Here is a 21,808-nt window from a genome sequence, read left to right as displayed (position 1 = left end):
ATACTGTATGTGTGAAAACACCGTAAAGGGAACCTGAGAGGTAGATAGTGTGGGTGACCTTGTTTCTAAGGCATCTTACTGGATGAAAATTGGTGCAGCCGTAAAGGGGATTTATCTTGTTGTTAATATGGTAATGTCTTCTTCTTCTTATGTGCAATGGAGGTGGGCTGCTGCTGTATGTTTTCCCCCTCCCACTCTGGTCAATAACCCTGCCCCCTTAAGCTGATAAGTACACCCCCTTCACGGACATGCTGAGAAAGTGGGGATGAATATTTATGGAGAGGGTGGAGTTATTGGCAGGAGCAGACAGGAGAAAGCATAAGAAATTACCATATTAGCAACAAGATGAACATCTCCTGAATGACTGCACCAATTGTTACCAGGTAAGAAGCATTAGAAACAGGTCTCCCTGTATATTCAGGTTAGTGTGGGTGACCAGGCTGTCAGTTTTCATTTAATTCCTTTGAATGATGAAAAAATTGCTGGTCTATGGAGTTTAAAGCACTGGTTTAAAGATTAGGTTATTAAAAATACAAAATCCTAATTGACTATCGTCCATGGTGCCAAGGGGAAGAATTGTCTCTTCTTTTCCACATTATTCCAAGTGAGAAAGGTCACAAGAATTCAAAGAGGTATGAGAACTTGCTATTAAAACAGCAGCTTGCATAAATGAAGCATTAGCATGGTCTTACTCAAGTGCTACGGTCTTCACAGGAAGGACACGCAGGAACACAGATTGTCATTGAGTTGTTGATAATGAAAGAAATCAACCCCTGTTTTTTGTGTTTTCATCCAACTTTTTGATCGTTTTTTATTCATTTTTATACTGTATAAAAAGTGACCAAGATTACACTATTTTGGACTTTGGAATTTTTTTTTGCGCGTACGTCATTGACCGTGCAGTTTAATTAACAATATATTTTTATAGTTCTGACATTTACACATGCGGCAATACCACATATGTTTATTTTTACTTACACAGTTTTTCTTTTTTAATGGGAAAAGGGGGGGTGATTCAAACTTTTATTTGGGGAGGGGGCTATAACATGCATTATACTGATTGCAGGCACTGATCAATGCTATGCCATAGCATAGCATTGATCAGTGTTATCGCCGCTTGACTGCTCCTGCCTGGATCTCAGGCATGGAGCAGTCATTTGGCGATCGGACGCTGAGGAGGCAGGTAAGGGACCGCGCTTGTGCATCCTAGCTGATTGTGACACTGCGGTGGTCTCGTTCAGCCCGACTGAGCTGCCGGGAAGCTTTCACTTTAGATGCGGAAATCAACTTTGATCGCCGCATCTAAAGAGTTAATGCCGGACATCTGCCTGAACGGCGATGTCCGGCATTAGCCACGGGTCCTGGCTGCTGATAGCAGATGGGACTGTGCAGGTATGCTCCTGAGCTCGCTTTATAACCCTGTCAGGCCGCAGCGCTGTTTATAAACAGCGTTCTGCAGCAAGGGGCTAATTAACATTATATTTTTATAGTTCAGACATTTGAGCACACAGCGATACCATATTTTTATTATGTTTACATGTTTTTATATGGAATTTGGGAAAAAGGGGGTGATTCAAACTTTTAATATGGAATGGGTTAATGGGTGTTTTTATTTTTAATCTTATTAAACTTTTTTTTTTAACACTTTATTAGTCCCCTTAGGGGACTTTGAGGAGGAATCATTAGGATTCCTCATACAGATCAATGTAGTTCCATAGAATTACATTGATCTGTGTGCTCTGCGCTCGATTGATAAAGCCTGGTCCAGCCAGGCTCTATCAAGCACAGAGCCACGGACCAGACTACAGGAGAGGTAAGCCCTCTGGCAACCTCCACAGTGGATCGATTCCCCCCCCCCCCTCCGCGATCGCGCTGTGGGAGATCCACCCCACCGGACCACCAGGGACTGGTTAAAAGTCCCTTTAGACGCCATTGTCAGCGGCTATCTAAAGGGTTAACAAGCACCCGTGACGATCGCAGCATGTTGGCTATTAACAGCGGCCCCCAGCTACAGGAATCAGCTGTGGGGCCCGCACCATACACTGCTTGCCATCTTAGGATAAGTCAGCCCGTCCTTAGACGTCAACCGATTATTAATGGTAGCATGATCTGTTAGGAATTATGGACAGGGGTTGTCTTCTTTAGATAAGTAGCATTAAATTAACCAGCTCCTACCACAGGACAAGAGGAACGGAGGGAGATGCCAGGGAGCACACACAATGGAACAGATAAAAATGACTCCAGTGTATCCAATAAAACCAATAAGACTTTATTCAAGAACCTTCCAGAAATATATCAGAGAGGTAAAACACATAATCACCAACTTGTTTTGGACTTATTCATGGCAAAAAAATTAAGCCCTTAGTCAGCCATGAAAAAGGCCTTGTTAGTCCAAAACTCATTGATGGCTCTGTGTTTAACCTCTCTGCTATAAGTTGCATGAATAAAGTCTTAATCATTTTATTGGATACATTTGAGTCTTTCCTTTCTTCTTAAGATACCTTCTTAAGAATCAGATGTCCACTATATATATATATATATATATATATATATATATATATATATATATATATATATATATATATATATATATATATATATATAAAACCATTCTTACTTTCAAACACAGAAGTAATATCCACATTTGCAAACGGCAGCTCTGTTAGAAGACTTTCCACTGATCCAGGCTTCTTTTTATGGGAACGTGTTTTCCTTTGTGTTATCTTCCGTTTTCTCTTTTGGCGATTTCTTTCTGTGGCTTTATTTTCTGAGTGAAAAAGAAATCAGTGTAATTGGTAAGTAAAGTCAATATTTTGCATTGATATCCTATGATACATAATGCATGACAAAAATTACCATAATACAAAATGGTTGGACCTGATCAAAGTAATGCAAGGACTACACAACGTCATTGTAAAAGCAGAATATGCAATAATGAAAAGTAAATTACAAGTGAATAGGGTTTTATAAAATGCCACTGAAATATTCCAGAAAAAAAATTCTGCTGATTTTCTGTATGTTTCTTCACAATGCAACACACGTAGAATGTATGACAGATTAAGGTAACCGAAACAGCTGTTAGTCTATCAGTATGAATCCACCCTAAGGCCTTAGTCACACTAAGTGATACGTGGTCATCTAGTAGAGGGAATTACAAATACGGTCATCCCAGATGTGAGACATGTATATATGACTAATTCTACTACATTTAGTTTATTCAAAACAGGGCAGCAACATAATATTAAAAACCTTGATAAATTGCCATAATTTGTAAAGAGTGCAACCTACAATATGTAGGTTTCACTACTAGAAAACTGGAGACTAGAATTCAGGAACACATGTACTTACCAAACATTGATAGAAGTGCAGCCAGATCATTATCAGGTTTTAATAAACATGTAATGGAAATACATTCTGGGTCTATGCCGAAGTGCAGTGTATCTGGCATAGAAAAGGTATGCCCGCCCCGAAGAGGAGGGCATTGGAACAAGCAAGTATCTAAACGTGAAGCATTCTGGATACTTAACCTAGAAAGCCGCTATCCTTCTGGTCTCAATCATAGAAATGATCTGTCTCACATTTATTGAAACAAACAGTTTGTCTGTTCTCCCGTGCTGCTTATTATAATATATAAATGTTTTACATACTTAATTACTGTGTATTCCTCATGAGATATAACTGCTATTTATAGCAGGATAATATTGTTATTGAGAATGCGTATACCTTGTATATATTTTCTGTGGATATTATGGCAGTGTATCATTGGATCCTTTAGTTTTTTTCCTCCGCCCGGAGGTATGACAATATTGTAGGGGGTGTGCACTTCAGATGGCGTGTCACGTGTCTAGTACCGGTATATTTAAACCGAGTGTTGTGTCCAAATAATGTGCCATGAGTAAGACTTGTTGACAAGTCAAAACGTGTTGGTGTTTCATTTGTGCTTTTACCCTTTGTTGGTTTTTCTACATTTTTCCACCTGTACGTTTTTAAGGAATTCAAGTTTGGATTTTATTCATCTACTGGGAGCCGGATATCTGCTTTTTCCTTGGAGACACACGCATGAGACACACGCTGCTGCTGCTGCCGTATTAACGGACCCACACAGGAGGGGTCAGCTGGTTTTTATTTATTTCTACTGTATGACTTATGGAAGGCATGCCTTTCTCTGTACACTTGGTTGCTTTACTTTTTTTTTTAATCATTTTTTTGAGCATCTCTAAGTGTCAGAGAGGCATGGACAGGGGTCCACAATGCCTACTGATTGACACACTAGTCTAACTGGCAAGCGGCTGTCCTGTATTGCCCACTTATGTGCTGTCAATGAGTATGATTCTCAACCTGTCACACTCCCTGCATGTGCGTTGTAATCCTTATTGATAGCGAATGCGCGGGCAATATACACTGTGCTGCTGCTGGCTGGCCAGTGCAGTGCGTCAATCAACAGGTGGAGCAAGTGTGACATCAGAAGAGAGAGGCATCTTTTAAAAAAGGATTTTTTTAAAGAAATAAAGCCACCAAATGCATAGAGAAAGGATTGTCTAACTTTGAGTCCCTTACCCCTGAAACACTGTGTCGGTGGTAACATCTCTAGATCACAAAGCTTTGTGGGAAAAGTCCTCTCTCTGTACCAGTCCATCATTCATGCATACTAATGCATGCTACACTGAGTCCTGCAAAATGAAAGTTTAGAGGCGGGAGATTTATCAAAACCTGTGTAACGGACGAGTGGTGCAGTTGCCCATAGCAACCAGTCATTTTTATTTTGCAGACGCCTTTTTAAAATTTAAAGAAGCAATCTAATTGGTTGCTATGGGCAGCTGGTCATTTTTTTTCTGCACAGGTTTTGATAAATCAACCCATAGCCATGCCAACTATATGCACTACAGACTGAATTCATATAGGACTGGGCACACCTTTCTACAAGGTGCTCATATCTATGTCTGACCACATTTCTGGTAGGCTCCATTGACTTTAATAAGGAACAGTACGTCCAGGCAGCTGAAATCTATAGCATTTCCATACCAAATCATATAAATATAGAATTAATTATGCTATTCACGTTTAAAAAACAAAACAAGAAAACACTAAATAAATAAACAGGGAAAACCTTAAATCCGACTCCCAACACTCCAACTGATTAAATGTTTAAAGCGTACCTGTCATATCACAGAAAAAAATAATGCTTACTAGGTCATGCAGATTCTTTAGATGTCTAGCTTCTGTATTTGGCTCACTGCTCAGGAATGGGCATGTCCAAGGCAAGCACTGAGTCCGCCCTCACTCCCCATGCATTCACTTACTCCCCGAGTCTGCTGTGCTGGGTCTCTTCATCCAATCACTGCAGGCTGCTCTGTAACCGCCTCCTCTCTGTTTTCAGACAGGAGTGAGCACAAAGGAGTGCTAGTTCTGCCCTCACTTTAAGGACCTTGTCCCAGCCTGTGCTTCAACTGGTACAAAGAAGATGCTTGAGCCACATAGGATTGTGTTCTAAATGGTATGTGGAGCCCTAGTAGTCTTTTTTTTTTTATAAGCCATGAATTCTATAAAAAGGAAATGTGATAGCCTGGGGGAGTAGGGTATGGGGAGTGTAGCTGTGCGGTGACTAAAGGGTGCTTGTTAACCCTTGCTATTCGTGATGCCACGGTGAGGGCTCCTCAGTAATGCTTGTCCTACCGCCACCCTTCCCAAGAGCGATAGGGAGGTAGATAATAATAGAATGTCCACAACCGAAGAGTTTGCTGAAACAGTTGTAACTTTTACTGAAGATTTTATGCAAGCTTCATAACCGGAACAGTTGCTATACATGCAAACTTTCTTTGGAGATTGACAAAGGTTGGGACTTTAGCAATTTAGAGTCTCTACGATAATATGCGCTGTTCCACTGGATTTAGGGGATTTAGTTGCGGTCCAGTAGTTTTTGGCGGGGAGTAATTTAGAACTCACGGTTTAGTTCCGCTGAGGCCAGTAGGTTTTCAGGACAAGTGTGTCTTTGCAAGTTGCGCAGATCCGTCCTGCTAGTCCAGCATCCACGAGAGCAGCAACCCAAGAGAGCGATAATTGGCTTCAGCTCCCTTATATGGGCAGGGGCTGGGCTAGTGCTAATTGGTCCAATACGTGTGTCAATCACCATTACAAAGGATTATGGATAACATGTGACCCAAGGACCTCCAAAGGTGCTCCAACATACCATAGAGGATATTAACATAGTCACATGACCGAAGGTCCTGCGACACCAAACAAGGTAAGTACTATACATTATATTAAATATAAATTATTACTAAATATGTACATGTATCAACATTGTAGAATTAGAGTAGAGGAGAGGCGACTAGGGGCTGTCCAACCTGGGGGACCCTACCTGAGCGTAGTTACTCTGACTTTGGGGACCACCACACTAGGTACGGTATGCAATACGGTACCGGGACACCACAGAAAGCCGGTAATTACTCACCGGTAACCATGACAGCACCACCTGAGAGAGGGACTCCGCCCCCAGGGACAGGAAACCTTGGAGAATAAAAGGAAGTCCACTCCTCTCCATCCTCAGTGAGTTACAGAGACCTAGAAGAGCCTTCCTACTTAGTTAGTAATAACAGTCATGAAAACAACAATAACTAAACAAGCAAACATAAATTTCTTTTATTTATTTATTTATTTATTTATTTTTTACACCCAAGTGACCTAAACACCCGTGATACAATATTTAGAAAAGACAAAAGGGTGGGAATGCAGTGGTGCGGTCATGGCTCGTGAAAACAGAATTACGGGTGAGTAATTACCGGCTTTTCCCATCGCCATGACAGCACCACCTGAGAGAATACCAGAGACCAAGATTAGGGTGGGATAACAGTTTGGAGAACCTTACGACCAAAGGATAAATCAGAACAGCTCCCCACATCCAACCTATAGTGGCGAAAAAAAGTGTGGGGAGACGATCAGGTGGCCGCCTTACAGATTTGGTCTATCGAGGCCCCTCTCCTCTCGGCCCAAGAGGATGCAACTGCACGTGTAGAGTGAGCCTTGAGACCAACAGGAGGAGAAAGGCCAGAGGAGACATAAGACAAACAAATAGCCTCCCTAATCCATCTAGCTATGGTGTCACTTCTAACACTATTACCCTTATTTTGGCCACAGAATTGTACAAACAGTCTATTTGATTTCCTAAAATCCTTAGTTCTTTTCAAATAAGAAATAAAACACCTCCTTACATCCAGCATATGAAAAGACTTCTCTCTATCATTTGCTGGATTGCTACAAAATGAGGGTAAGACTATTTCCTGAGACAAATGAAAATTAGATACCACTTTCGGTAAAAATGCTGGGTCAGTCCTAAGAACTATTCTATCATCTAGGATACGAGTATATGGCTCAAGGCAAGAAAAATTAGCTATTTCACCCACTCTACGAGCAGAGGTAACAGCTACCAGGAGAGCAGTCTTCAGAGTCAGGTGTCTGATGGAGATAGAGGAAACTGGCTCAAAGGGTTCACCACATAACATATTGAGAACTAAGGTTAAATCCCAAGAAGGAGTTTTAGGAAGTTTTGGAATTTGGAGCCTTTTGATTGCCTTAAAATATCTCACAATCCATGGATGACTGGCTAGTGCTGACACTTGGACCTTGAGGGTGGCTAGCTTAAGACCTTTTTCTAATCCTTTCTGAAGAAAGTCCAGAATTGACGCAATATTGGGTTTGTTAAAGTCCACCAAGGATGGGTCTATAAACTTAAAGTATATTGCTGAGGTAACAGGTTTCCTACTTGACTGTAATATAGAGATGACAATCAGATAAACCTTTGCTCCTCAGAATTACCCTTTCAAATTCCATGCAGTTAGGTGCCGACTGTGAGTATCTTGATGGAATACAGGACCCTGAAACAAAAGATCCGGTTGTTCTGGTAAGACCCAAGGGTTTGTTAATGACATCTCCCAGGCCCTGCGGGGCCAGAATGGAGCTATGAGAATGACCCTCGCCCTGTCCTCTCAAATCTTTTTTAGAACTCGTGGTATTAACGCTAGTGGAGGGAAGGCATAGCTCAGACTCCCCTTCCAGTACCGGGACAGTGCGTCCACTGCTGTAGGGTTCTCTGAGGGGGACAGGGAGAGAAACTGTTTTACTTGGCGATTCTCGCTGGTGGCAAAAAGATCTATCTGAGGATAGCCCATAGTACACAAATTTTTTTTTAATATGTCCTTGTTTAGGCACCATTCTCCCTGATGGAGACGATGCCTGCTCAGATAGTCTGCTCTGGTATTGAGGGAGCCCTTTAGATGAACTGCTGATATTGACGCTAGATGTTTTTCTGTATAGAAGAGGACCTTTGAAGCTGAGTCTGCTACCAGGAGAAAGTCGTCCAGGTATGGGATGAATATTCCTTCCTCTTCCCTTATGTGTGCTGCCATCTCTGATATCACTTTAGTGAAGATCCTTGGAACTACTGAGATCCCAAAGGGAAGGGCACAAAACTGGAGATGCATTAGTCTGGGGCCTAGGTGCACAGCAATTCTTAGGTACTTTTGAAAATCCGGATTTATGGCTACATGGAAGTAGGCATCCTTTAAAGGGGTACTCCGGTGAAAACCTTTTTTCTTTTAAATCAACTGGTGGCAGAAAGTTAAACATATTTGCAAATTACTTCTATTAAAAAATCTTAATCCTTCCTGTACTTATTAGCTGCTGAATACTACAGAGGAAATTCTTTTCTTTTTGGAATGCTCTCTGATGACATCACGAGCACAGTTCTCTCTGCTGACGTTATTATAATAATAATGCTTTATTTATTGTTTTCCTTAGTGGGATTTGAACTCAAGTTCCCAGCACTGCAAGGCAGCAGTGCTAACCACTGAGCCACCATGCTGCCCTTAGCATACATCTGCTATGCATCTGCTATGCATGGTTGCTAAAATGGACAGAGATGTCAGCAGAGAGCACTGTGCTCGTAATGTCATCAGTGTTCCAAAAAGAAAGGAATTTCCTCTGTAGCATTCAGCAGCTGATAAGTACTGGAAGGATTAAGATTTTTTAATAGGAGTAATTTACAAATATGTTTAACTTTCTACCACCAGTTGATTTAAAAGAAAAAGAGTACCCCTTTAATTCCAACATTTTTTGTAAGCAGGTTTACAGTTGATTTTAATGTTTCCATTTTGAAATTTTGGTATTTTATAAATCTGTTTAGAGGTTTTAAATTTATAATTACCCGAAAGGTGTTGTTGGGTTTTTTCACCATGAACAGTGTAATAAAATCCCTGACACTCCTGACCTGATGGTACCTGTACTAGAACCCCTTTTTTCATTAACAGAAGAACTTCCTGTTGTAATGAGATTTGACCTATTGACCCTACAGGATTTTTGGTTATGATAAAGCGAGTGGGAGGGAGGCTGCAAAATTCCCAGCGCAGACCATTCTGAATGATGTCCAGAACCTGGGAACTGCCTGCTATTTTTAGCCACGCTGGAAAGTAATTCTGCAGTCTGCCACCCACTCGCAGGACCCCGACATTGAGATCCTGTATTTTTTGAGGTTTGAGGCTGGTTGAACATGAGGCCATTATTCTTTTTGGAGAATTTCCAGCGCCCTGACTGACCTCGTCCTCTATTCTGACTTCCACCTCGCCCCCTGGAACGAAAGGACTAGTTACGTTTGCTAAAGTCAAAGGGAAACTTTTTCTTCCTGTCATTTGCTTTCTCAAGTATATCAGAAAGAACAGACCCAAACAAATGCTCTCCTTCACAGGGGATGGCACATAATAAATTTTTTGAGGACACTTCACCTGACCAATGTTTTAACCATAAAGCCCTCCTAGCCGAATTCGACAGTGCTCCAGCACGGGCAGATAACCTTAGTGCATCTGAGGTGGAGTCAGCTAAGAAGGCCACCCCCTTACGGATAGTAGGGATGGAGGCTAAGAGCTGTTCCCTTGGTACCTTATTTTGTATGTTAGAGGTTAACTGATCTAACCAAACTAAAACGGATATGGCTACAGAGGTCCCAAGGTTTCAAGGCTGCCCCTGATGCTTCCCATGCTCTTTTAAAAAACATTTCCATTCTTTTATCCATTGGATCCTTAAGGGTCCCAATGTCTTCAAATGGGATAGATCCCTTCCTAGAGATCTTAGAAATAGACACATCAATTTTTGGTGTGTGATCCCAAGTTTTAGTTTCAGTGTCAGCGAATGGATATTTTCTTTTTAAAACCTTAGGCAAAAAAGACTTTTTGTCAGGGTTCTCCCATTCTTTATGGATAACTTTAGAAATAATCTTGTGTATAGGGAATACCCTATATTTTTTAGAATCAAGACCCTCACACATAATGTCTTGGATTGACCTTGGTTCTCTGGGCTCTTCCATATTTTGAGCGGAACGAACCGCCTTCACCAATTGGTCTGTGTCCTCAGGGGAAAAAAACACTTTCCCTGAGGAGTCTTCCTCTGACTCTTCTCCTGAGTCCGACCCATCAGGCACAATAATACCCTCTTCATCAGAATCAGATTGATTTAAGACTACTGGAGCAGTAATACCAGTAGAAACAGTGGGAAGAGGTGCAGAATCAGTAACCACAGGATTAGCAGCTGTCGTTAAACTCTGAATGGATGACTGGATCTCTTTTCTAATGAGATCCTGCATTTGTGCCAGAAGAGACGGAACTAAGGCTGGAACTTCTGAAGTGATCAGCCTATCAATACAGGACTGACATGAAGCCTTTCCATATTCAGGAGGTAATATTCCTCTACACATGTTATATTCACGATTTTTTGTCTTTTTGTAAGGTTTCCTAGGTGCATCATCACCGTGCTGAAAATAACCAAAAAGACCACAACTTAGTAAAAAAATACTTAAAAACATAGAAAAAATACACTCAGAAACTGCCGGTACCGAAGATAGCATCTTTGCAGATGAGTCAGATGGAGTACGCCTCGGGTTATCACCGCTAGTACTCATGCTGGAACACAGGAAGAAAACCCCCCACTCCAATGCTGGCAGGTATGAATGACTGGCCGGCTCACCACAGGAGGAAGAATGACAGAAAAGAATCTCCTTTTAAATCTGCCGCCTCCTGAGCGCCGGAGGCCCGGTGTGTGATGTCACATCCGCCCCCTTCTGACCTCCAGCTTCCTCTTGCATCGCCACTTGCACGGCAGTGACGGTGCTAATCTCGGTGCCCAATATGCTTGCTGCAGGTTTCCTCGCCGCAACCCGCCCGCAACTAGCGACAGCGGACACAATTAAAACTTGTGAGTTAACACCGGGTTCCGACGGAGGAGAGTGGGGGGAGGGCGGGAGGTTTAACTAGAGGAAAAACGTGAGCTCGGCTGGGGTCCCTCATTAGGGATCATAAGGGATTCTTCACCACCTACACCGAGGGGCCCAGCATAAAGAAATCCCTCAGTCATTCCTAAAGCCCCTCTGAGACTGGGGCTTCTCCAGGCTTCCCATAGGGACAGGAAACCACTGAGGATGGAGAGGAGTGGACTTCCTTTTATTCTCCAAGGTTTCCTGTCCCTAGGGGCGGACGGAGTCCCTCTCTCAGGTGGTGCTGTCATGGCGATGGGAAAATAAAAATTTTTATGAAGATTACTAGAAAGATTTATATTTTGCCAAGATGTACAACATATAAGAAGCTTCTGATTCTGACAGTGCCTATTTAAGGTAGGGTCACATGTAGCATATACACGGCATATTTCACGCTGCACAAAATCCGCTGCACAGCATGAAATAGCCTTTCTGGAGAAGTGTAGCTTCAAATACAGTGAAGGAGTTTAACTTCTTAAGGACTCAGGGCATACCTGTACGCCCTGAGTCCGCTCCCTTTCTGAGTCTGCTCCCTTTCATAGGGGGTTGAGCCCAGCCGGAACCCGTGGCTAAAAGCGCGCGGCACTGATCACAGTGCCGCGCGCTATTAACCCTTTAGACGCGCCGTTCAAAGTTGATCGCCGCGTCTAAAGTGGATAAACATACCCCGGCTAGCTCAGTCGGCTGTTCGGGACCGCCGTGGTGAAATCGCAGCGTTCCGAACAGCTGGAGCACACAAGGAGGGCCCCTACCTTCCTCCCGTGTGTCCGATCGCCGAATGACTGGCCCGTGCCTGAGATCAAGGCATGAGCAGTCAAGCGACAGAATCATTAATCAATGGTTTCCTATGAGAAACCATTGATCAATGTAAAAGATCAGTGTGTGCAGTGTTATAGCCCCCTATGGGAGCTATAACATTGCAAAAAAAAAAAAGAGGAAAAATAAAACCTTCCTTAATTAAAGTTTAAATCACCCCCCCTTTTCCCATTTAAGAAAAAAAAAACTGTATAAATAAAAATAAACATATGTGGTATTGCTGCGTGCAAAAAATGTCCAAATTATGAAAATATATAATTAATTTAACCGCACGGTCAATGGCGTATGCGCAAATAAATTCCGATTTCCATAATAGTGTATTTTTGGTCACTTTTTATATCCTGAAAAAAATGAATAAAAAGCGATCAAAAATCTGATCAATACATAAATGGTACCGCTAAAAACTTCAGATCACGGCGCAAAAAATGAGCCCTCAAACCGCCCCGTACGCGGAAAAATAAAATAGTTATAGGGGTCAGAAGATGACCATTTAAACATATTACTTTTCGTGCAAATAGTTATGACTTTTTCCAGAAGTACGACAAAATCAAACCTATATAAGTAGGGTATCATTTTAACCGTATGGACCTACAGAATAAAGAGAAGGTGTCATTTTTACCGCAAAATGTACTGCGTAGAAACAGAAGCCCCCAAAAATTACAAAATTGCATTTTTTCTTCAATTTTGTCACACAATGACTTTTTTTCTGTTTTGTCGTAGATTTTTGGGTAAAAGGACTGATGTGATTACAAAGTAGAATTGGTGGCGCAAAAAATAAGCCATCATATGGATTTTTAGGTGCAAAATTGAAAGAATTATGATTTTTTAAACGTAAGGAGAAAAAAAAACTAAAGTGCAAAAACGGAGTCCTTAAAGCGTACCCGTCAGATCCAACAACATTTTTTTTTTAATATATCACTCAGTACCTAATCCTGACCATCAAAAAACTGTATCCGATTATGGGTCTAATGATAACGTTAGTGGAAAACCACCATTAAATAAATAATCAATAAAACTGACCCAAATATATTATATGCTCTATGATCTCCCAAAGCCACACTATATATACACACAAAAGAAAAAGGAGTCATTTCACCAATTCATATAAACAATATATTTCTTTATTTAGTAACATAAAAACAAGAGAGGAAACAATCCCCAAGGGGAGAAAAAGCAAGTGGCAAAACAAAAGGGTGTCACTCCGAGCCCCTCCAGTAACCCTTATGACAATATACGACTATAAAATATTACTGTCCCCAATAAAGTGCATATGCATGAATCAAGTAGCAGGATACCTATATGTGCAATAATGCAAAACAGTACTAAAGTGCAACAGTATTACATAGTAAAAGATAGCACTGTCCATTGTCCCAAAAGAAAAATCAAAACAGCACCACAAAGGTATATATGCAAGATTAGGGGGTATACATACAGAAAATATCCTAAGTGGGGAGGAGGAGATCGGAGCGACACCACTCCAACGCTGGCGTTTCGGCAGGAAAGCCTTTGACGAGGAGTGATGTGCATCCAGTGGGGGTTACCTTTTATATAGGCATCCACCAATGAGCTGCCAGATCCATATATTTGTAACTTATCTCACCTGTGCGGCGAGATGTCGGCGCGCGCGCCTCTGGATGCGGGATAACCGCCAGCTTCCGGGTGCCGCGTCACAGACCCAGTCACATGACTGGGTCACCTGACGCCACACACACGCAGCCGTGGGTCCCGCAGTCCGGCGCACTACGCCGCACATCGTGAAGATAATACAGAGTACTCTATGCTTCCCCTAGGGGCCGGCCCCATTCATAACAAGGAAAAGAACTTAACCCCTATATAGTGATCTTAGACAGCAAATTAATAACATTAATAATATAACAATAAATAATAATGACAATATTGTTAACATATTGGTGACCATAATACTTTAAAATATTTTATAGATAAGAATAAATGGGTACATAGATATAAAGTAGATATAAAACCCCTGAATTAAATTCATATATATGCAAATATAAAAAAAAAAAAATATATATATATATATATATATATATATATATAATATATATAATAATTCATAATTAATAATTCATTAGTATTAGGATGACGTGCAATTAATGTGAGAATGTAATATAAGAATAATAATATAGTGAAGTGTAATATAAAAAATATATAAAAAATATTGGAAATATTAAGTGTTAAGTGAATACTATATACGTATATAATGTGAAATGAAATTAATATATCCATAATTAATAGATAAATAAATACAAATAATTCGTGATACTTAAAAAACGTGTAAAAAAAAACTCTGAAAATCATAGTGTGCACACATATACTAAGGTGTGCGTGCGCTGGTTACACATAAAATGTATAACATGCGTACACAACACTCTCTCAACCACACCAAAATTAATAAGTGAATGATATATAAAAAGTGAATGATGTTATAAAAAAATAAATAAATTGTGTATTAACGTGAATGATAAGATGATGTGTAAGTGAATAATAAAGATATTAAAAAGATATTAAAAAGGTATTAAAAAAGTGCGAAGTGAACATATATCTATATGTATATGCAATAATACCCCCTTCTCAAAGAAATATATGCATACACATAACATCAATAGTAATAGGGGAAAAAATAGAACAAGAATTAGAAAGTACCCATAAAGCCACAAATATGGTAAATCACAAAAAAACACCCGGAAGCTGGCGGTTATCCGGCATCCAGAGGCGCGCGCGCCGACATCTCGCCGCACAAGTGAGATAAGTTACAAATATATGGATCTGGCAGCTCATTGGTGGATGCCTATATAAAAGGTAACCCCCACTGGATGCACATCACTCCTCGTCAAAGGCTTTCCTGCCGAAACGCCAGCGTTGGAGTGGTGTCGCTCCGATCTCCTCCTCCCCACTTAGGATATTTTCTGTATGTATACCCCCTAATCTTGCATATATACCTTTGTGGTGCTGTTTTGATTTTTCTTTTGGGACAATGGACAGTGCTATCTTTTACTATGTAATACTGTTGCACTTTAGTACTGTTTTGCATTATTGCACATATAGGTATCCTGCTACTTGATTCATGCATATGCACTTTATTGGGGACAGTAATATTTTATAGTCGTATATTGTCATAAGGGTTACTGGAGGGGCTCGGAGTGACACCCTTTTGTTTTGCCACTTGTTTTTTCTCCCCTTGGGGATTGTTTCCTCTCTTGTTTTTATGTTACTAAATAAAGAAATATATTGTTTAAAAGAATTGGTGAAATGACTCCTTTTTCTTTTGTGTGTATATCTAATCCTGACCATGTACATCTAACTGTTATGTGTCTAGCACCTTTATTTATTTTTTTATTACACTTTTAATTTAGCTCACTAGTCTGAATTCCTCTCAAAGGGAGGGGGCGTGGCCTCACTGTACAGGTCTCCGCCCCCTCCCTCAGTATGCTGTCTGCTCACATCTCCCCTAGCATCAGCAAAACTACAACTCCCAGCATGTTCTCACTGACAGTAGCGGGACACAAGCTGACAGTGGGAGGATTTTTCCTCCAGCTGTGAGCCCTGCACTCACAGCTGTCAATCAAGGAAGTGTGTCCATGACATAGGTGATGACGCATGGACACAGCAGGGCTAGTATGTGTCCAAGCAGGCAGGGGGGGGGGGGCAGTTGTTTGGCTTTTTCAGTATGAAATACTGAAAATGTTCAAATGAAAGCAATTGCAAAACCTATTGGTTATACATGCTTTACAACATATCAAAAGTTTTTGTATCTGACAGTGCCCATTTAAGGGGTTAAGCATGCATGGGAAAAGCATAAGGCTATCCTTCACATAAGATAGGGCCAGGGACTATTCATAGTATTCAGAATATAGGCAGACTAGATGGGCCAAATAGTTATTTTCTGCCTACGTTTTCTATGCTTTAGTGATCGGGAGACAGATTTGCTCGAAGTCCCATAGACTTGCATGGGACTTCAGTCAAATCTGTATCCCGAAGCCTCTCGTAAGTCTTGGGCTTGGAAGTTGCTGCAAAATGTAAACACATACCCTTCTACCAAATCCATCATCAGATGTCCTATTTAAAGTGGCCATAGGGCTTGTATAAGCGATGCAAACTTTTCATTGTTTACTTGCTCTTGTCCTTGCATTGTTGTACTATTAGGGTATGTTCACACTACGGAATTCCCGCGGAATTCCGCTGTGTGAATTTAACATTAGTGTGAATGGGTCTCTGCGAGACCCGTTCACACTGCGGAATTTCAGCGGCGGACAATTCCGCCGCTGAAATTGTTCCGCGCAAAGAAAGAACATGTTAATTCTTTGCGCAGAAGTCCACGAGTACTGCATAGCCATCACCATGAGGGCAGTGCCGCGCAGTCCTACCGCCACCATCGGCTGCCAGGCTGAATCTCCGCTCACGAGTGGAGATTCCGTTCACACTCTGTAGTGTGAACATACCCATAGGGTATGTTCGCACATACTTACAGCTATTTATACTGATTAAATTTGCAGTGAACTAAGGCTAGGTTCACACGACCGTTGTCTCCCATCCCGCTATTCTCCCATGATTACTGCTAAACGGACCGTACTAACAAACGGATGCAAACTGATGCCATTTAGTGGCACCCTTTTACATCAGGTTTTCATCCGTTAACAGTGAAAAAGTCAGCCGCCTACAGACTTCTGTAGCTGGGGTACTACTACTCCCAGCATGGAACAGACTCGTTCCCATGATTGGAGAAGTAGTTCCCCGGCTGCTGGAGTCTGAAGCGGAAGGGGAGACTACAATAGTGCTTGTACTACTACCCCCATCATTGAACAGAGTCTGTTCCATGTTGGGGTTAGTAGTACAGGGGCTGAGGGATTGATCGCACCGGGTCTCACTTCTGAGACCAATTGTGATCCTAAGCTATTAGCCAAGGGAGCGGGCGGCATGTTCCACCTCCCCAGCGATGTATATTTCTACCAAACTTTTTGTTTCAAATCCCCCGCCAGAGCCCTGAATGGCTGGCAGCAGTAGGAAGGACGGCTCCTGCCAGGGAAGCGGCTCAATGTAAGACACTCCTCCGGCCGGCTGGGTAACGCAGCACAATGCTGTACGCTTCACCGGCAGGAGCCATTTCTCCTACTATTGCTCCCATCATAGGCGCAGTATTAGGAGGGACGGCTCCTGCTGGGGAAGCAGGTGGCCTTGCATTGCACTGCCTTCCCCGGCCAGTTCTCTGAATCACAATCCGAGTTTAAAAACCCTGCTGAGAACCGTGAATGGCCACTCGGTGCTGGCCATTCAGGGCTCTGGCGGGGGAATTGAAAATTTAAGTATGGGACAAATATACTTTGCTGGAGAGCAGAGCATGCCGCCCGTTGACATCAATGGGATCTATTTACAGCTCTTTGGAAAAGCCGTGAACGGATCTGAGAGCGGGCATGAATTAACGGGGACTGATGTACTGTGAACGAGCCCAAAGTAGGTGTGAACGTACCTTTAGTAGTGGTGGTGTAAGGTACTGCAGCGTTGTCCTCATTACTGGAATATGAAAAAAGCTGTAGTCTGTTGCACTGCAGCTACTTAGGCTAGGTTCACACCATGGAATCTCAGGGCAGAAAATTTCCGCTCGGAGATTCCAATTGAGGCCAGCGCCGACTGAATCAGTTGGTGCTAGGACCGCGCAGACACTGCAGTCTCCAATAGACTGCAATGTGTTCCGAGAGTATTTCCGCCTGAAGAATGAGCAACGCCATTCTTCAGGCGGAAATTTCCAAGCGGATTTTCCGTTCACAAATTTCAAAGTGTGAATTTGTGAACGGAAACCCATTTACTACCAGTGGTCTTCAACCTGCGGACCTCCAGATGTTGCAAAACTACAACTCCCAGCATGCCCAGACAGCCAACGGCTGTTCGGGTATGCTGGGAGTTGTAGTTTTGCAACATCTGGAGGTCCGCAGGTTGAAGACCACTGCACTATACTATACATTTTAGCATGCGGAATTTCTGCCTGCAATTTCAAAGCGGAATTGCAGGCGGAAATTCCTTAGTGTGAACCGAGCCTTATAGTACGGTGACATTGTACAAGTCCCTTCAAGTAGCTGATTGGTGGAGATACCGGCATGTGAATTCCTGCTGATCTAATATTCATGGTTGGAAAACACCTTAAGGGTGCGTTCCCACAGGGCGCATGCGGAATTTCTGCCTGCAATTTCAAAGCGGAATTGCAGGCGGAAATTCCTTAGTGTGAACCGAGCCTTATAGTACGGTGACATTGTACAAGTCCCTTCAAGTAGCTGATTGGTGGAGATACCGGCATGTGAATTCCTGCTGATCTAATATTCATGGTTGGAAAACACCTTAAGGGTGCGTTACCACAGGGCGTATACGCAGCGTATTTGACGTTGCGCAAAATTTATGGCAGCAGTGGGAAATACGCTGCATATTCCTCGCTCTCTATACACACAGGGCTTTCCGGCGGCAGCCCTATGTGTGCAGTGAGTTTTGGAGGCGGAGCCGTGCGTCACAGACACGCCGGCACACTGCCCCGCCTCCAAAACTCACTACATGCATAGGGCTGCCGCCGGAAAGCCTTGTGTGTATAGAGAGCGAGGAATACGCAGCATATTTCCCGCTGCTGCCATAAATTTTGCGCAGCATCAAATACGCTGCGTATACGCCCTGTGGGAATGCACCCTAAGGGTGCGTTCACACGCTCTTTGTTTTTTGCTGGTTTTCTGCTGCGTATTTGAAAGGGGCAGGCTCTTCTGGGCTGTCCATAGCAGATTGTCCGCGACGGAATTTACACTGCGGAAAATCCGCCGCAGTCCCTACTGACTTCAATGGGGCTTGCGACGGATTTTCCGCAGTGTAAATTCCTCCGTGGAAAATCTGCTGCGGATAGCCGAGTAGAGCCCGCACCCTTTCAAATACGCTGCGGAAAACCCGCAAAAACAAAGAGCGTGTGAACGCACCCTAAGGGTCTATTCACACGTACAGCATTCCGTGCAGATTTGATGCGCAGGATTTCAAGCTGTATTCAATCATTCAGTTTACACTGAAATCTGCAGCAGAATATCCTGCGCATAAAATCTTCACGGAATACTGTACGTATGAATAAACCATAAAAAGGTGATATGAAGCAGTTTTTTTGTTTTTTTCAGAATACCCATACTACAGTAAATAAAAAAAACGCTTGACACTTGAGCTCGGTGGGACAGACTGCAGCTCAGGAAGAGGATCGCAGCGAGGGAAGAAAGACATCAGAGGCACCATTGGAGTGCTGGAAGTAAACAAAGGTTTATTTTTTTATACTATAGTATGGGCATTCTTCTATATAAAAAAAAAAATCCCTCCTCCTGCCGGATAACCCCCATTAAGTTGTATCATTCATAAAAACGTCAAAAGTTTTGATGGGTAGAACAAGTGGGGAGAAGTGCACACATAGGCGCTTCACTCCTTGCATGACAGCCATCTCAGCTCCATAAACATATAATGAAGTACCAGACCCCAGTGAGATAGATGTAGGGACAAGGTAGTTAGGGCTAAGGCTTTATTCCTTCAGATTACTGGAGCACATTGAGGTCATGTGACTTTCTACGTCACCATGTCGTCACACTTATCAGCAGTAACAGCCTGAGGGTCCCGCACCTGCATTTGCCCGCGCTGCTGGGACCTCCAGTTCTCCGAGCAGTTCTAGTCCTCGTTCACCCGCCAGGGGAAGGACAGATAGAGGATCACAGTTCATTGGGGGAGGGTTCCGAGTAGTCACCCTGTACTTCAGTGAGGGCCCTCTGATGACGTCACAGAAGGGTCGCCGTGAAGCTGCACGCAGGGTAATGTTTACAAGGGAGCAGACTATCGCTCGGCGCCATGTCCACATGGTTAGTAAACAGCTACGGTGCAGCGGGAGGGTCAAACCTTGTGCAAAATCAAAGCAGGAAGCACATTAGTCGACTGTATGTGATCTTTCCTTTACAGCAGCAGTCTTCAAACTGTGGCCCTCCAGATGTTGCAAAACTACAACTCCCAGCATGCCCGGACAGCCAACGGCTGTCCGGGCATGCTGGGAATTGTAGTTTTGTAACATCTAGAGGGCGACAGTTTGAAGACCAATGCTTTCCAGCATAGAGAAGAATACACCACCCAGCACAATGGCTGCACGTATAGACCTGGGGGTGTATGACGTGTTGAGATTGGGCAGGGCATGTATAGTTCTAATACGTCACAGTACTTGCATGGATGCCTAGTAAGGAGGCTGCATTGTGGACCAGTGTATATCCTACATTTTATCACATCAGTAATGTATTATAAGAGCACGTGATCCTACCAAAATAGTCCCCCACCCCCTCCATGCTTCTCCCCTAAGAAAGCCTTTGAGGCTCATTCAGACTACGGGATCTCGGCACAGAGATAATCAGGCAGAGATTCCATCTGTAGTGGACGGCGCTAGGACCGCTTGGAGAAGCACAGTTTCCATTTTTTCATAGAGATGGCGCGTTTCCGAGTTGTCGTAGTACCGTGGTGGCCGCTGCCTGCCGAATGTCCGGCTGGAATTTTTCCGTCCACAAATTTTGCCGTGTGAATAGAGCCAAAGCTTTACCCCTTAAGGACTCAGACCATTTTGGCCTTAAGGACTCAGACAATTTTATTTTAACGTTTTCGTTTTTTCCTCCTCGCCTTCAAAAAATCATAACTTTTATATTTTCATCCACAGACTAGTATGAGAGCTTGTTTTTTGTGTGACCAGTTGTCCGTTGTAATGCCATCCCTCACTTTACCATAAAATGTATGGCGCAACAAAAAAAATACTATTTGTGTGGGGAAATTAAAAAGAAAACTGCAATTTTGCAAATTTTGGAAGGTTTTGTTTTCACGCCGTACAATTTACGGAAAAAATTACGTATTCTTTGGGTCAATTCGATTAAAATGATACCCATGATAACATACTTTTCTATAATTGTTGCGCTTAAAAAAAAATCGCAAACTGTTTAACCAAATTAGTACATTTAAAATCCCCCTATTTTGAAGACCTATAACTTTTTCATTTTTCCGTATAAGCGGCGGTATGAGGGCTCATTTTTTGTGCCGTGATCTGTACTTTTTATTGATACCATATTTGATTATATAAAACTTACCGTATTTATCGGCGTATAACACGCACTTTTTAGGCTAAAATTTTTAGCCTAAAGTCTATGTGCGTGTTATATGCACCCCCAGGAAAGGCAGGGGGAGAGAGGCCGTCGCTGCCCGCTTCTCTCCCCCTGCCTTTCCTGGGGTCTAGAGCGCTGCTGCCGGCCCTTCTATCCCCCTGGCTGTCGGCGCCGCCGCTGCTGGGAGAGAAGGGGCAGCGGCACCGCTGCCCCGTTGCCTCCCCCCATCCCCGGTGGTATAATTACTTGAGTCGGGTCCGCGCTGCTTCAGGCTTCCGTCGTGCGTCCCTGGCGTCGTTGCTATGCGCGGCGCATGATGTCAGTGCGCCGCGCCGTACATAGCAACGACGCAGGGGACGCGCGCCGGAGGCCTGCAGCAGCGCGGACCCGACCCAGGTAATTATGCCACCGGGGATAGGGGGAGGCAACGGGGCAGCGACGCCGGCAATGGGTGCCGCTGCCCCTTCTCTCCCCCTGGCTGTCGGCGCCGCTTCTCTCCCCCTGGCTATCAGCGCCGGCACCGATAGTCAGGGGGACAGAACAGGCAGCGGCGCCGATA

General features: G+C 43.1%; 1 protein-coding gene across 7 annotated transcripts in view; it reads right to left on the bottom strand.

Annotated features, from left to right (window-relative positions):
* Positions 1 to 20,118, bottom strand: part of AKAP7 (A-kinase anchoring protein 7) — a 162,249-nt gene extending 142,131 nt beyond the window's left edge. For 5 of the 7 annotated variants that reach the window (XM_056566554.1, XM_056566555.1, XM_056566553.1 and 2 more), the window contains exons 1-2: positions 19,748 to 20,118; positions 2,618 to 2,767 (exon numbers count right to left, since the gene is read on the bottom strand). In XM_056566554.1, the coding sequence (XP_056422529.1) occupies positions 2,618 to 2,767; positions 19,748 to 19,979 (382 nt within the window). In that variant the 5' untranslated portion in view covers positions 19,980 to 20,118. The remainder of the gene's footprint in view (positions 1 to 2,617; positions 2,768 to 19,747) is intronic. The other 2 variants (XM_056566551.1, XM_056566552.1) reach the window with 2 other exon arrangements.
* Positions 20,119 to 21,808: the final 1,690 nt, after the last annotated feature.

Source organism: Hyla sarda, chromosome 3 (genome assembly GCF_029499605.1).
Source record: "Hyla sarda isolate aHylSar1 chromosome 3, aHylSar1.hap1, whole genome shotgun sequence".
Lineage (NCBI taxonomy): Eukaryota > Metazoa > Chordata > Amphibia > Anura > Hylidae > Hyla > Hyla sarda.
Note: the sequence above shows the minus strand (reverse complement) of the source record. Positions and strands in the feature narration are given on the sequence as shown.